Source organism: Zalophus californianus, chromosome 1, assembly GCF_009762305.2.
Source record: "Zalophus californianus isolate mZalCal1 chromosome 1, mZalCal1.pri.v2, whole genome shotgun sequence".
NCBI lineage: Eukaryota > Metazoa > Chordata > Mammalia > Carnivora > Otariidae > Zalophus > Zalophus californianus.
In genome coordinates this window covers 17,729,331-17,744,392 of record NC_045595.1, presented here as the reverse complement: position 1 = coordinate 17,744,392, position 15,062 = coordinate 17,729,331, and the positions used below count along the sequence as shown (strand labels likewise).

General features: G+C 50.5%; 1 protein-coding gene, 1 long non-coding RNA gene and 1 pseudogene across 8 annotated transcripts; 1 reads left to right on the top strand and 2 right to left on the bottom strand.

Moving 5' to 3' along the window:
• Window positions 1-2,621: 2,621 nt before the first annotated feature.
• LOC113918453 lies at window positions 2,622-5,024 on the bottom strand. Its single transcript, XR_003518561.2, has 4 exons — window positions 4,897-5,024; window positions 4,762-4,817; window positions 4,592-4,679; window positions 2,622-2,831 (listed from the first exon to the last, which is right to left on the bottom strand). It is a non-coding gene; the product is annotated as an uncharacterized LOC113918453 (long non-coding RNA).
• LOC113918989 lies at window positions 2,930-3,083 on the bottom strand (annotated as a pseudogene).
• Window positions 5,025-5,052: 28 nt separating the features above from the next.
• On the top strand, window positions 5,053-13,436 carry CCDC51 (coiled-coil domain containing 51). Of its 7 annotated transcripts, XM_027586905.2 has the most exons (5): window positions 5,216-5,414; window positions 9,589-9,711; window positions 10,440-10,759; window positions 11,766-11,930; window positions 12,446-13,436. In XM_027586905.2, the coding sequence occupies exons 3-5, from the start codon at window positions 10,448-10,450 to the stop codon at window positions 13,199-13,201; spliced, it is 1,233 nt and encodes a 410-aa protein (XP_027442706.1). In that variant the 5' UTR covers window positions 5,216-5,414; window positions 9,589-9,711; window positions 10,440-10,447; the 3' UTR covers window positions 13,202-13,436. The 7 variants fall into 7 exon arrangements, with proteins under 7 accessions (XP_027442712.1, XP_027442713.1, XP_027442710.1 ...); XM_027586912.1 differs by lacking the exons at window positions 5,216-5,414; window positions 9,589-9,711 and adding an exon at window positions 5,058-5,131; XM_027586909.2 differs by lacking the exons at window positions 5,216-5,414; window positions 9,589-9,711 and adding an exon at window positions 5,084-5,131 and having other exon boundaries at window positions 10,561-10,759.
• The last annotated feature ends 1,626 nt before the right edge of the window (window positions 13,437-15,062 follow it).

Below are 15,062 nucleotides of genomic sequence, written 5' to 3'. Positions count from 1 at the left end.
CGCACACCTGTGAATCGTGACAGGCAGCGTTCAGGGGTTTGGTCTCTGCGACTTCGCCGTTTTCCTCCCGCCGGACTCACCTCTCACATACCCAGAGGTCTTCTTGAGGAGTCTGGGAGAGTGGGGTTGGGCGAAGAGTATGAATACAGCTTTTGTGAGGAGGTGTCTTAGAGTTAATGTTTTGAGTGTGTGCATTTGAGATAGGTCTGGAGAAGAAAGGTCTACGGAAGAGGGGTGATTCTGAGAAGGGTGTGCCTGTGTTGGAGAGTGTGGGAACTAACTGTTCAGGCTGTTGGCATTCATTCATTTCTCTGAGCGCCTGAGTGGTTTTGTCCCAAGCACAGGTCATAAATGAATGAGGCCAGGAGGTCAAGAAAGGACCCTTGAAAGTGGCACCTGGGCTGTCCTCCAGGTTGAGTGGGAGTTACTGAGTTAGCAAGGAGGCTAGCATACTCTAGTTTACTCAGATGAGAACACAACACCGACATGGGGGCCACACAAATGCCAGGTAGGAGTTATCTGTGGCAAGGAGAGAAGGTAAGGCTTCAAAGGGGAGCAGTACTTGGGCACCTGACAGGATTTTATTGGGCAGCAGTAGTATGCAGGACAGTTAGCAGGAACAGGGTGTTAGAGAGTAACAGAGTTAAGACTCCACCCTTGTACACTCAGTGCCAAACTTAGCTTGTAAGTGTCCTATGAATGTTTATGGAAACAGTAAATGAAAGAGAGATGGTTGTCAGAGTGTAAAAGGTCTTGAATACTGGAGTTTAGTTTTTGAGACAACTAGTAGGTTCCCTCAGTAGGCCCAAATGTAGAATGCCTAAGTCTTAATTTTTGCAGGTCTCTGGTCTTGTAAAGATAGGATTATACTTCATTTGTCAGAGAGGATTAGGTTCCACCAAATAAAATAGTAGACAATTCTCAGGGCAGTGTGCTGGCACTGGATCTTGGGAGTTGTTCTCAGCCCAACAGGGAATGCCAGAAGTCCAAAGTATGCTGGCTATGCAACTTTCCAGGAGAGGACCAAAGAGGCGCCCCCCCCATTAATGTCAAGTACCTTAGTCATAAAACAGGCTTCAATCTATAAAAACCTTTTTCAGTTTTGACTTAGCAAAATCTGACTAGTTCTAGAGCCCTTCTTGAAAACACATGATCAGAGAAAGCTTAGCATTATTAGCATAATTTCCAGTGATATCAAGGGCCTGGAGGGGAAACTGACTTGTGCCTCTGAATTGTTTCAGTATATATGCACTTAGCCTCTGCCTCCTCCAGTTTACTCCTCCTGGAGTCAAAGATGATCAACAAATATAAACAGAAAAAAATCAAAAAGGGTAACAGACAACTGGGACTACCACTTTATATATACAGTGGTAAGGGAAGAGCTCACTACTGTAATGTTTGAATTCTTCTAAAGGGAGGTAGTCTCCAGTATAGAGAAGTGACAGAAGGCAGAGTTGGTAAAAACAGTGAGTCAGCTTGCTTGCAATGTAGACCACTGTGGCTCAAGATGATCAGGGGATGAATGGTATCAGGAGGTAGAGAGTGGCATCCAGATCCCTTAAGGCCTGACAGGTCATTGTGAGGACTCTTACTTTTGCCCTAAGAAGCCACTAAATTCTGAGCCAAGAAGAGACAAAAATTGTGGTTTAGCAAGGACACTCTGCATCCCGAGTGAAGGTTACACTGTAGGGGAGCAAGGGTAGGGGGCAGGAAGACAAATGTGGATGTGATTGCAATAACCTGGGTGAGGGATTTTAGGTCAGAATGGGGGAGGGGTGTGTGGGGGTGATACTGGAGAAGTATGCAGAGGCCAGATTTAATTTTGCTGACGGGTCAAATGTGGGGTTTAAGACATGGGAACCTAGCAAGGACCTTTCTGAAGCCCTAGTATAAATGCAGACCTGGAGGTTTCATTTATTTATTTATTTATTTATTTATTTATTTATTTATTTATTTATTTTTAAGATTTATTTATTTGAGAGAGAGAATGAGATAGAGCATGAGAGGGGAGAGGGTCAGAGGGAGAAGCAGACTCCCTGTGGAGCAGGGAGCCCGATGCGGGACTCGATCCCGGGACTCCAGGATCATGACCTAAGCCGAAGGCAGTCGCTTAACCAACTGACCCACCCAGGTGCCCCTAGACCTGGAGGTTTCAGAGTAAGCTTGGTTCTTAGAAACTTTCAGGAATCTTTCTCCTTTTCCCAGTTTTATTCCCTTTATAATGCATATTGTATGTGTTAGTGTTGCTCCTCTCCCATAACAGAGAAATTCCCTGACAACAGGAATTGCTCTTTGGTACATGTGCAGCATGCACTTAGTGGACTCCTGACATGAAAGATGAATAATTCCAATACAACAAATGGCCACGTGGACGTCCTCATAGAGCCTTTTTTTTTCTCCAAAGTACAAATTCTTCCATTAACCTCATGTAATGTATTCCATTGGGTATACAATGTTACAAAAACAATAGCCATTTCAAATGAATTGGTTTAATTCCAGGTGACACAGTTCAGGATTGAACAAAGACTGAAGAGCACACGTTGGCAGGATTCTGGGCTAGGTTCACTCTGACCTCACAACTAAGGTAGTAGTGACTAACAAGAAATAAAGAGAATATGAGCCACTGTATGATTATTTTATTTTTTTTTTACAAAAGTTTATTCTTAAATGTACAACAGGATCTAAGACAACACTTCATTCCAGCTATAGGTAGCAACAGATGCTATGACAGGGAATCCAGGTGTTTAAACAGGAATGGAATTAAGGATCATCATTGCCTCGGGCACAAGGAACAGCTTACTTTTTGCCAGATTTCTTAATTCCACCTGTGGCTGCAAAAGGAAAAAAAAATGTCTCAGCTAAGGAAAATTAGTACTTGGATGGGAAAAATATATTCCTTACGGTTGAAGTGCCAGGGGCCTGATATGGATCCTAAAAAGGCTCAGCTCTTGTGCGGGGCATTCTTTTTTGATACAAGCATGCACAGGGCTTTACCAACAGTCTAAGCTGGGTAGTATTTGAATTAGCAATAATCGCGCCTCGGATAAACCTCACTGGCTATGATACTGCCACTGTGCAAAGCTAAGCTGGGTAATATTTGAATGAAGATGAGGCAGGAGCATGAATAACGGCTGTGCACTGGCCTAGATCTACACTGTTGAGTACTTCACACGCTGGTTTGTTTAATCCTCATCTCCCATCAACTCATTTTCCAGATAATGAAATCTTAGTGGGGTGTTGTTCAAAGATATAAGATGGTCTGCGACAAAGCCAAGATTCCACCTTGGGTAGTCTGATATCCAAGTCCATACTCTCAACTGCCACATCACGCATTGCTACTACATTATGATCCTGGGGTGTGGTTTACTCAATATCTTTATTCAATTTACATTTGACCATATATTTGGCACACAGTAGATACTTAAGAAACAGTTACAAAATTAAATATGCCCAATGCAGTAATGAAGATCCTAAATGTCTGACAAAATGAACCTTTAAAAAATGCGGTCTTCAATGAAAAATAAGTAGTGTAAGATTTCACTAAAGACTGACCTTGTCCCTATGCACAATCACAGATTAAAGAAAAGTACAAAATACCTCATGATCCAAAAGGGAATCTCAATAACTAGAATCTCAGCACTGTGAATCAAATCAAACCCACTGGGACAGAAGCCTTGGGGAGCCCTGGATGACACTCCCACCATTCTAGCCTCCACCAGCCCCAGTGTGGCTCACAGTGATCCCATAGGTCACAAATAACTATAGAAGAAATTGTTCACTGGTTTGAGGAACATAAACAGCATTTAAGGAGCACAGAAAAATATTTGGGCTGTTGGGCTTGAAAGATCTTTTGATACGTAAGCAATTCTTTCCACATAAAGAGGCAGAATAGAGGGGTGCCTGGGTGGCTCAGTCATTAAGTGTCTGCCTTCAGCTCAGGTCATGGTCCCAGGGTCCTGGGATTGAGTCCCACATCGGGCTCCCTGCTCAGCAGAAGCCTGCTTCTCCCTCCCCCACTCTCCCTGCTTGTGTTCCCTCTCTTGCTGTGTCTCTCTGTCAAATAAATAAAATCTTAAAAAAAAAATTCTCTCTAAAAAAAGAGGCAGAATAGTGGGGGGATTAGGTTAAAAGACCATATAGCGCAATAACACATTAAAGAACCTGGACTCTATCTTTAGGCGCACCCAGAAGTGAAGACTCAGGATGCAAAAGAATTTACTGGAATTAACAATATGAGCGGTTAAGAAATGTTATAAGCAAAAAATTGGTGAAATACGAATTTGGGGCAAGAAATAGCGGACAATATTTGGAAACTCAACTCTACGAATTTGTGTCTAGAATATATGAATTTTGGTGTTTCCATTTCTGCCGCTTCCCTAAAGAAGGGAAGACCAGACTGCCTGGGAGAAAAGAGATTTCATTTCCAAAGCTGGTCTGGCTCCCTCCCCTTCCCGCTGCTGCGAAACCAAGCCTGGCGGGGGCCGTCCGCCGTAGCGAACGCGAGGACCTCACCAACGAGGCAGGAAATGGACCAGACTGATGCTCAGAATGTTTGCCCGGCTTGAGCTCTCTCTACTCGGCCTTCACTTACCCAGGGGGCCCTTCCCCGCGGCCTTCGCTTTTAGCTCCTCGAGTTTCTTCTGCTCCTCTTTCTGCTTCTGCTTGAATGCCTTATCTTCCTAGGGAGAGGCAGACGGGGTTCACGCCAGGCAAATTTCCCAGACCCTCCGCACCCGCCCGCGCCTCCGCGCTCGCCCTCACCTCGTCCATCTCCTTGGCCTGCTTCTTGGGCTGCTTCAGGGGCTTCTTCTTGCCACCTGTGGGCGACACAATCATGCTCAGTTCAGTCCCCGCGGAGTCCTGTCCCTCTCCGCCCGGCCACCCCCGCACACTCACCTTCGCGGCCGGACATGGCGCCTGCCGCCCCTTCCCCAGACCCTGCCGCCGGAAGCGGAGCTCCCTTTCCCACCCCCTGCGCCTATATTTCCACGCGGTCCCTCTGATTGGCTCCTAGTCAGGAAGTTGCGCTCCCGCTGCCGGAAGCAACTCTGGGGGCGGGCGTTAAAGGGTCAGAGATCTACTGAGTGGCGGGCTCTCTGTTTGGGTTGCAGTTCCTGCATTGGGGCGTCAGGTACGAGGTGGGGGTTGGCTTGCCGGGGGAGGGTCCGGAAACCAGGAGGGGTGTTTAACCGGAAGGCGCTAGGCCTGGGACCATGCATGGGAAAAGCACTGAGGGTAGATCGAAGGGCGCGTGCCGAGGCCTTGAAGTTCAGCGCATTCCTGGAACCGAGGAAAGAACGCATGGGTGGAGGGAGATAGGAGGGAGGTGACAGAAATATGGACGGGGGCTAGATCACCTGGTCCTAAAGTTTTGGAGGCCACCGAAGGAGTTTGGATTTTATAATAGAGCCGGGGTATGACTTTTTGCAAATTCTGTTTATTCATTTAATACATTTTTGTTGAGTATGTAGTATATGTAGATGGTATTATGGGCACTGAGGATGCAGCAGTGAACAAAACACTGCCTACCCTGGCAGAGCTGACATTCTAGTGGGTGAGACAGCCCATAAGCAAAGTAAATAAGTGAAATACATATCGCAGGTCATGTGATAAGTGCGTGGAGAAAAATAAAGCAAAGTGGGTAGAGTGCTGGGATGAGAGGGCATGGCAATGACATTTGAGCAGGACTTGGAAAAGAGAAGGGAGCAAGCAGTGCAGATAGGAAGCCGCTGGTGTGGGGATAGCCTAGTGTGTTCCAGCAACATCAAGAAAGTGCATGCATGGTAATTACCTGAACGATGTGTTAGCTAATCTTATTGTGGTACACGTTTAGCGAATATATACCTCTATCAAGTGTATCAAATTATCACGTGTGTATCTTAAACGTACACAGTGATATGTATCATTTATACATCAATAAAGCTGGGGGGGGCGGGAATAAGGTCTATATGATTGGAGCAGAGTGAGAAGGATGAGAGCCAGGAGGTGGATGTCCTGTAGACCATGGAAAGAATTTTGGCTTTTACATTGAGAGAAATGAGGAACCACTGGAGAGTTTGAGCAGGGAGTGACATGGTTGGCCTGTGTTTTGAAAGGACCACTGGCTGCTCTGTTGACCAGAGACTGTAGGGGCTAGAGGAGAAGCGGGGAGACATTGTTAGTCATTGGGACAAGGTCGTGGCAGTGGCAGGGATAAGAGGAGGAGGGATTTTGGCTTTAGAAAGGAAGTAGCATTTGCTGATGGATTGGATATGAGCTGGGAGAGAAGGATGTCGGGTGATTTGAGGTTTTTGGTCTGATTTGGACTTGAAATTTCCATCACCAAGATGGAGAAGGCTGTGGAAAAGGCAAGTTGGGAAGGGAAGTTAAGATCCCCATTAATCTTCTAAGCAGAGATGTGGATTGAGCAGTTGGGTAGATGAGCCTGGAATCTACAGGAGAGGTCTAGGCTGGAAAAATCAGAGTATAGTTGATAGTTTTTTTTTTAATTTTTATTTTATTTTTTAAAGATTTTATTTATTTGAGAGAGAGAGAATGAGAGAGAGAGAAAGCACGTGGTGGGGGGGAGGGTCAGAGGGAGAAGCAGACTCCCCGCTCAGCAGGGAGCCCGATGTGGGACTCGATCCCGGGACTCCAGGATCATGACCTGAGCTGAAGGCAGTCGCTTAACCAACTGAGCCACCCAGGGGCCCTAGTTGATAGTTTTTTAAAGTAATGGTTTTGGGGGGTGTGGAGGGTAGTGGCACTTGGCTGGCTCAGTCAATGGAATGTGTGACTCTTGATCTCAGGGTCGTGAGTTTGAGCCCCAGGTTGGGTGTAGAGATTACTTTTTAAAAAGGTAATAGTTTTATTGAGATACAATTTATATATCATACAATTCACTTATTTAATGTGTACAATTCAGTGGTCTTAGTATATTCTCAGTGTTGTTCAACCATCACTATAATTAATTGTATAATATTCCAGTAGATGGCTTTTAAAGCCACGAGACTGAATGAGAGTGGAGTCCAAGGACCTTGCCCTGCAGCACTCTCTGTGGAGAGGTTCAGGAGATGAGTGGGGCCAAGCATAGAAGGCGTTTCAAGGAGGAGGAAGGTAGCATGAGCCCCAGGCTGCCGATAGGCTGAGTAACAGGAGGACTGAGATCTGATCACTGGATTTATTTTATTTTTTTAAAGATTTTATTTATTTATTTAAGAGAGAGAATGAGAGAGAGAGAGCACATGAGAGGGGGAAGGGTCAGAGGGCGAAGCAGACTCCCTGCTGAGCAGGGAGCCCCAATGTGGGACTCGATCCCAGGACTCCAGGATCATGACCTGAGCCGAAGGCAGTCACTTAACCAACTGAGCCACCCAGGCGCCCGTGATCACTGGATTTAGCAACGTGGAAATGACCTGGACCAGAGCATTTCCGGTGGCATGATGGTTGCGAGGGCCGGATCAGAGAGGGTTTGAGAGAGGATGGGAGAAGAGGAACTGGAGACAGCGAGTACTGACAATCTGTCAAGGAGTTTGGCTGTACAGAGGGGCAGAGAAGTGGGGCTGTTGCTGGAGGGATGTCTGATCAGTTAGTGAGCAGTGTCAGGTGGGGAGAGCTCATGGGACCTGGGGCACAGCTTGATCTTCCTAGAGCATGAATTCTTCATCTGGAAGAGCAAGAGAGAAGGTGGAAACTGGACAGACACTGGCAGGTGGGAAGGTATGGTAGGAGTTTAGAGAAGTTGTCTTCCAATTTTTTAAAATATTTTCTGAGTGAAAAATGAAGCAAGCCATCGGCTATGAGTGAGGAAGAGGTACAGTTGATGGAGGTCCGTGGGATGGGCAGTTGGTAGGAGATGGTCATCTGGATAGAATGGGAGAATGGATTTGGAGGGGCAAGGTTCTGAACGTGGCCCTCAAGACCCTCCTTAATGTGGCCTCTGTTTACCTCTTCAGCCTCTCCTCTGCCCACTCTCCTTTCGTCTGCTGTTTTCCAGCGGCACCGGCTGCCTGTCAGGTTTTAGATGACCCCAAGTGCATCTCCACTTTGCCCCCTCTGCCAGGAACACCTTCCCTGTGCTGACTGAGGGCCTGTGAGATGTTTGAATGGGGAGGGGCTCAGAGTCAGGCCGGAGTTGGGGCTGGGTGGGCGAGAGGAGGGACTGGAATAGAGGAACAACTTGAGTCATTTCCTCACAACAAAGTCTCTGTTGTCACCAAGCTTATGTTCTAGTGAGGGGCCTGGCAACATGTAAAGAAGGCAAATATGTGTCTGATGGAGACAAATAAAGCAGGTGGCCCAGGAGGGAATGGTCAAGGAAGGCCTTGCCATGAGGTGATATCTGAGCCAAGACGTAGACATCAGGGTGAGCCAGCTGGAGCTGCGGAGGAAGCAGCAGGGTTGGGTTTCGTGTGTTTGGGTATCCGTAGCGGAGGACAGGGGCAGAGAGGAGGAAGGGGGTGACAGTCAAGAGGACCGGGGCTTGTTGGCCACTGGTGGGACTGGTGTTCATGGCAAGTGAGATGGGAGCTGTCGGGGTGGGGGGGTGGTTTGAACCAAGGGAAGTGAAATGATGAGTTAATAGAGCCTCAGGTTGTGAAGAACGGCTCTGAGCGGCAGGGAGGAAGCCAGGACGGTGCAGGATGGGTGACCCTCCTGGCTTCCAGGAGTGGGCGGCTGGTAGAGGAGGAGCTGGGAAAGGAAGCTGAGAAGGTTGGAGGAAGCTGAGAGGGGGTAATGAGTTCAAAAAGACAGGGTGTTGAAAGCTGCAGAGATTGGGAGAAGAAATCTGTGAAGCGCCTGCTGAGTCCGGCAAGGTGGAAGTTTTGCGGGACCCCCAGAGGAGCAACGTCATGGTGGAGTGGGATCAGGATAGAATGGGGGCTGAGAACGTAGTGATAGCCAAGGTGGATGCTTTTCTGGTGAATGTTGCTGAAAAGGAGAGGGCTCTACTTGGCGGGGCTGCAAGTCTGTGTGCTTTGCTTTGATGCAGGGTCCACCCGCAGGATTGTTGTGGGGTCATAGCTCAGTGCAGTGGGTGTAGGCATCGAGGCCTCGGAGGCTAGCTTGACCCCATGACCTTGTTATGGATGTTGTGTGCTTTCTTGGGCCTTAGGGATGGGGCCCAGGAGTTCAGGTGCAGCACCAGCTTGGAACCAGTGCCACAGGAATGTCCCCTTCTGTGGCTCTCAGCTCGGACCTGCTTTGGGCAGGAGGCATGTCCCTACCCAAGCAACTTTGTTTTCTAGAGGGCCTGAGCTTCTCCGAGCACAGCACAAGAGGGAGGAGGCTGGGATGGTCTGAGCCGGTCTCTGTTACAATCAGAAGCCCCTTTCTTCATCCCCTGAGCTCCTACAGTCTGTCTTCCTGTCCCCAGCTCCCACTGCTTTTCTCTCTGGCCTGGTTGTCCACCAGGTGTCACTCTGACAGCCAAAGTCAGTATTTGAGGGCCTGCGGGGGAGGGGGGCGCTGGCCAGGGGAGGGAGTGCTGGCCCAGCTGTGCGGGGAGCATGGGTCACCTGGCTCTCTCTTGGGGTCCTCAGTGTCCTCACTGCTCTAGGGTTCAGGCAAAGCCTGACTGGGTAATGGGAGCCTCCCTGTGCTGTTTAGGTAATAAGAAGTGGGTGTCGTTGGGGCCCAAGCATCAAAGCAAGGTTGAAAAGGGAAATATTAAAGAAACCTAACCTGTAGGGCGCGACTGAGGCTGGAGACTCGGGAGAAAGCTTACAGAAGGTGAGGATTGTGACATGGTACTGGGAGCCTGGACAGTCTGGGCTCGGCGCGCACAGGAGGAGGGCTTGTGTGAACCTAAGAAAAGCTGTCCTCTGTAAAGAGATCCAGGCTTTTTGTTTTGTTTCCTTTTTCTCCTGGAATTGTCTTCTCAGAGGACAGCTGAGGGGGGAGTTTTCTGCCTTGGGACGCAAACGACCTATGTCCTCGAACATAAGCAAAACTTTGTGTCCCCAGTGCCGCGGCAGCCCTCGGATTCCAGGCAGTTGGTTTTGGTGGCCTTTTACAGAAATCTTTCCCTGAAATTCCCTCCGTTCCACAGTTTCCCGGGGAGTCTTTATGAACCTTTGTGGGGCTTTGTCAGCATGGGCACAACTCAGGTTTGAGAATTTTCTTTGGCATTATCAGAAAACCGGGCACCAGGATTCTCATCCGAGTCACAGCAGAGACCTGGGGGATGTGGGGAAGGTGGGTAGAATGGGAGGGTCTGGTGGCTTCGCGGAGGGAGGTAGAAGGCATGATCTCCTCAGTATGTTCTTCCCCGAGTTGTCTGGGAGTGCCCTTGGAAGCCTGACTGCAGTGGCTGCTGTCTCCGGGTACAACAGAGTAGCGCTCAGTTTGGACTTTTTCATGGACATTAGTTCAGAACTGTCCCTAGGCCCTAAAACCTGGCTCCTGCCCAGGCTTTCTCAGCTGTGAGCTGATCTGTCTTGCGTCCCCCACCCCCCCAGATCTCCTGATGACAGGACACCGCACCACGTTTACCATGCAGCATGTCATGGGTGTGCCCCGCGTGTTGGTGCGGAGCGGCCTCCTTGGAAGGGACCTCTTTATGATCAGGACTCTCTGCAGCCCAGGCCCTAGCCAGCCCAGAAAGAAAGGACCTGAGGGTGTGGCCCTGGAGCTGTACCACCGCCTCACAGCCCTGGGAAGAGCCCTGGGGCACAACATTCGGCAGCGAGCATCCTCCACGGCCACGACATGGTGGGACAGATATGAAGAGTTTGTCGGACTCAGTGAGGTTCGAGAGGCCCAGGGAAACGTGACTGAGGTGAGGAGGGGAGTCGGGGTGGTTGGCCCTGCCTTCTGACTCAGGAAATGTGGCCTGGAGGCTCCTGCCAAATAATTCACCAGCCACACACCACCAGCCATGCCCACATTTGCCTTTCCTTGAACAAATACTATTCATAGAGGGATTTGACTTATTTCTCACATGACAACCTGGGTTTGATAGTCCTGGGGTGAAGATCTCCATGTAACCATGCTCACCTACCCAAAAAACAGGTTTCTGTGTATCGATCAGTCCCCAGCCATTGACATCCATTGTGTTAGACCAGTGGACACTTCCTATGTGGGCCCTTTGGGGTCAGTGAGAGTGGTACAGCATCCTCAAAGCCCTGTGTGGAATTAAAACAGCCCTGGTGAAGGTAGAGGCGCAGGGCTGGGGCAGCATCCTACGCTGAGCTGGAAAGAGCTCAGCCTGTGGCTGTGAAGCCCTTGGTGGCAACAGAAACGCATTCTGTCATCTCTGTTCCTGCTCCTGCCTAGCACAGACCGGGCTAGTGAGGTGACAAGAACCTGGGGTTCGGCAGGAGGTTTTGAGGCACCATGCTGTCCCTTCCCTTGGAGGTCATGACCTTGGCTGAGCTGGCATTTCTGGGTCTGTAACATGGAGGCCACAGCAATGCCTCTGATGGTATTGTTGTGAAGTGTAGCTAAGGTAACGGACGTGAACAGCTTAGGAACCTGGGTTCCTCTTTGTGGTTTGTATCAGACTAGAATTGCCTGGGTTTTGTGTACAGCATTAGCTATTTTCCAGTTTCTCAGGGGCACATTATTTCTACTTGAATGGATAAATCCGGGGATTCTGATGGGTGTGGCCCAGGGTTGCACTTTGAGGACTGCTGGGTGAGCCAGGATTTTGTGTCTGAGGGGCTCCTTTTCCACCCTTTTGCACCAAGACCCCACTCACCTCAGCCATAGCCTTGTTGGGAATGGAGCTGAGCCTGTGTGGTTGTGGAGGGAAGGGCAGACAGCCTCCACCATTCTCTCTGCAGGCAGAGAAAGTGTTCATGGTGGCTCGAGGGCTTGTCCGAGAGGCTCGGGAGGACTTGGAAGTTCACCAGGCCAAGCTGAAGGAGGTGAGGGACCGCTTGGACCGCGTCTCCAGAGAGGATAACCAGTACCTAGAACTGGCTACGCTGGAGCACCGGATGCTGCAGGTAGGCACCTTGGGAGGCAGCCTTTCCTCACTGGACAGGGACCCTAGTCTGGGCAGGTCAGGGAGGGGCAAGGTGAGAACCCTCACTGGTCTGTGGTCAGAGGTCTGGTGAGGGAGGTAAACCAGAAGGTACACTGGGCCCCAGGCTTCCGGAGCCTCTCCACCCACTTCCTCCTGGAGTTCAAAGTCCAAGGCAGTGTAATCTGGGTCCCATATTGCTGAGGAGGGAGCACCGTGGAGGAAGGACTGGCCCAGAGAGGACACATTCTGTAGTCATTATGCATGTCTGATCAGACCTAGCACTGCTTGGGTAGGAAGTAGTACAGCTCATCTTGACCCCCCCCCCCCCATTCCTTTGCTCCCTGTCCTGACCAGGCTTACTCTGCCTTCATTCACCCAACGGGTTTACGGAGCATGTGGTCTGGGCCAGGCTGAGACTGAGCCCCAGGAGCGTCTGCTCGTGGCTACTGCTGCAGAGCCACATTCCTGCTGTGTAACACAGCTTTGCTTCTGCAGGAGGAGAAGAGGCTTCGTGGAACCTATCTGCGTGCTGAAGACTCGGAGCGAGAGAAGTTCTCCCTCTTCTCTGCAGCTGTGCGGGAAAGTCACGAGAAGGAGCGCACTCGAGCTGAGAGGACCAAGAACTGGTCCCTCATTGGGTCAGTCCTGGGGGCCCTGATTGGTGTGGCTGGCTCCACCTATGTGAACCGTGTGCGGCTACAGGAGCTGAAGGCCTTGCTCTTAGAGGCACAGAAGGGGCCTGTGAGCCTCCAGGAGGCCATCCGAGAACAGGCATCCAGCTACTCCCTCCAGCAGAGGGACCTCCACGACCTCATGGTGGACCTAAGGGGCCTGGTACAAGCTGGGCCTGGGCAGAGCTCTGTGGCCCAGGCAGGTGCTTCCCCGACCCGAGACAGAGATGCAGATGTCCTTTCAGCCACCTTGAAAGAGCAGCTCAGCCATTCCAGGCAGGTCCGTTCCTGTCTAGAGGGTTTACGAAAGCGGCTTGATGACTTGGAAAAGACTTTCAGCCAAACGGCTGAGTTGGTTCAGCTTGCAAAGGCTGCAGTGCATCCGGGCCTGGTGGAGCCAGCAGATGGGGCTCTGCCTGGCTCCTTGCTGGAGCAGGGGAGCATGATCCTGGCGCTGTCGGACATGGAGCGGAGGCTAGAAGCCCAGGCCAACAGGAACACCATCTGTAGCACGCTGGTCACCTCTGTGACATTGGTGGCCATACTGCCTGTGCTCTACATGCTGTTCAGGGCCAGCTAGCCCCTGGAACCCCCTCCAGAGGCCCTGAGGGGATAGGTGTGGATATGGATTTAGTTAGGGAATCCCAGCAGTGAAGTGAGCCTTCAGGGTGCACGCAACCTCAACCTGAGGCTGAGCGCCGTCTGTGTGGCTCACCAGCAGGCATACTTTGCTCTTTAGAAAATGCTCATTTATGTTAATTATCAAAACTGTGTGCTAATGTCCAATTAAAATGTCTTTGGGTTTGTGTTATTTAAAGTAATTTACATTGAATGGAGTTTTTCTTGTTGAAGACAGATTGGGGATTCGAGGGTTGGGCCTGGAATTACGGTAATCATTGTTCCCTTTAGTTCCTCTCTCACCTCCTCCGATAGTTCCTCTCTCACCTCCTCTTGGTCTCCTCCTCAGTTCAGGACCATGTTGGATGTACTTACCCTTGAGGCCTGGGTTTTTGTTTTGGATTGCCTGGCCTGGCCTCTTCTTGCCTGACCCTCCCCTGTCAGATAGCCTGGGGGTTCCAGTGAGTGGAATCTAGCCTGTACACCCACTGTTGACCATGGTTAGTGCCCTGTTTCTGGATTACTTTCTCTGCCAGAGTGGGGAGAACCTTCTGGTTCTAACACTGGAGGGATGATCAGAAGAGAGCAGGGAAGAGGGATCAGAGGAATGGTTGATAAATATTGCTGGGGACATAATTACAGAGATTGGTAGCCAGTCTGGGTCCCTGTGCAGAGAAAGCTTTGGGCAGCCCCATGTGCCCCTAGAGTTAGGTGTCCTCCCATACACAGCCTAGGGACATCCTGTACCCGGAGGGGCAGAGCTCAGCCCATCAGCAGTGTGAACTAAATGGCAAGGATGGGGAGGGGCCTCCCAGAGGTAGGAGGTGCAGTGGGGGGCCCCAGGGATGGACTGCCTGGAAACTCCTGGCCTGTCCCTTTTCAGAGGAGAACAGCAACCTTTGACCTCCTGGGCTAACTGGCCATGGGTGGCCTTGTGTGTCCTTCAGTAAACAGGAACAGCCAGGAGGTACTCTGTCCTCCCTGCAGGTCTGGAAAAGCCACTCCTTTCAGTGTGTGGAGGTATGTAGATCTGTGGGGAGGGGTTTCTGTGGGCTGGGACTTGTTTGCCTGGGCCTGTGTGGAGCCCACTTTCAGCAGGGGCCTGTGGAGCCAGTAGGGTTTCCTATGAGGTACCCTCCCTCCTTGAAGCCTGTGGTCAGGCTTGGGCTGTCAACACAGCCCAAGTGGCCCACGGGTTTTGTGAGCCTCTGAGCACCTGGTCCCTTGGTCATTTGGTCACTCCATTCTTGACCTTGTTTTGTGTCATGGTTCCTCAGGCCGGCATGGGATGAAATGACCTCTGCTTGTGGGATATTCACCCTCCTGATGGGGTAGGAGGTGCTGTATCTGTGTATAGATGAGGGGTGCTGTGGGGTTTGGAAGTCCCATGTCCCCCTTTGGGGTGAAGTAATTCCTAAAGTGTGCACTTAAGTGAATGGATTTGAGGAGGGGAGGATTCCAGGTATGTGGGAGACCCCCCCCCAAGGCTGCACAGGCAGGAAAGCCAAGGGGGCTGAGGTGGTGATAGGTGTGGAGGAGTGGTGGAGTGCAGGTTAGAAAATGAGGTGGAGGGCCTGGGGTCTGATGCCAGAGGCCAGGAATAAGGAAAATGGGAAGGGGGTGCCATGGTGGTGCACGGACCCAGGTGCTAGAAGAGGGGGTGGAGGAAAGGGAGTGACCTGAGAAGCTGGTGAGAGAGAAATTGGAAGGCAGAGTTGGGTAGATGAGTGTAAAGGCAGACTCTTGACTAGGGGGAGGGGGTGGCAGGTGGCAAGAGTGCCTGTGGTGGTGGCTCTTTGGACAGTAGCCAGCGTGGGTGACCT

Coding starts and splice junctions, on each gene's coding strand:
- CCDC51 (XM_027586912.1), top strand. CDS start 10,448: ATGACAGGACACCGCACCACGTTTACCATGCAGCATGTCATGGGTGTG. Junction 10,760..11,765: donor CCCAGGGAAACGTGACTGAG/GTGAGGAGGGGA, acceptor TTCTCTCTGCAG/GCAGAGAAAGTGTTCATGGT. Junction 11,931..12,445: donor TGGAGCACCGGATGCTGCAG/GTAGGCACCTTG, acceptor TTGCTTCTGCAG/GAGGAGAAGAGGCTTCGTGG.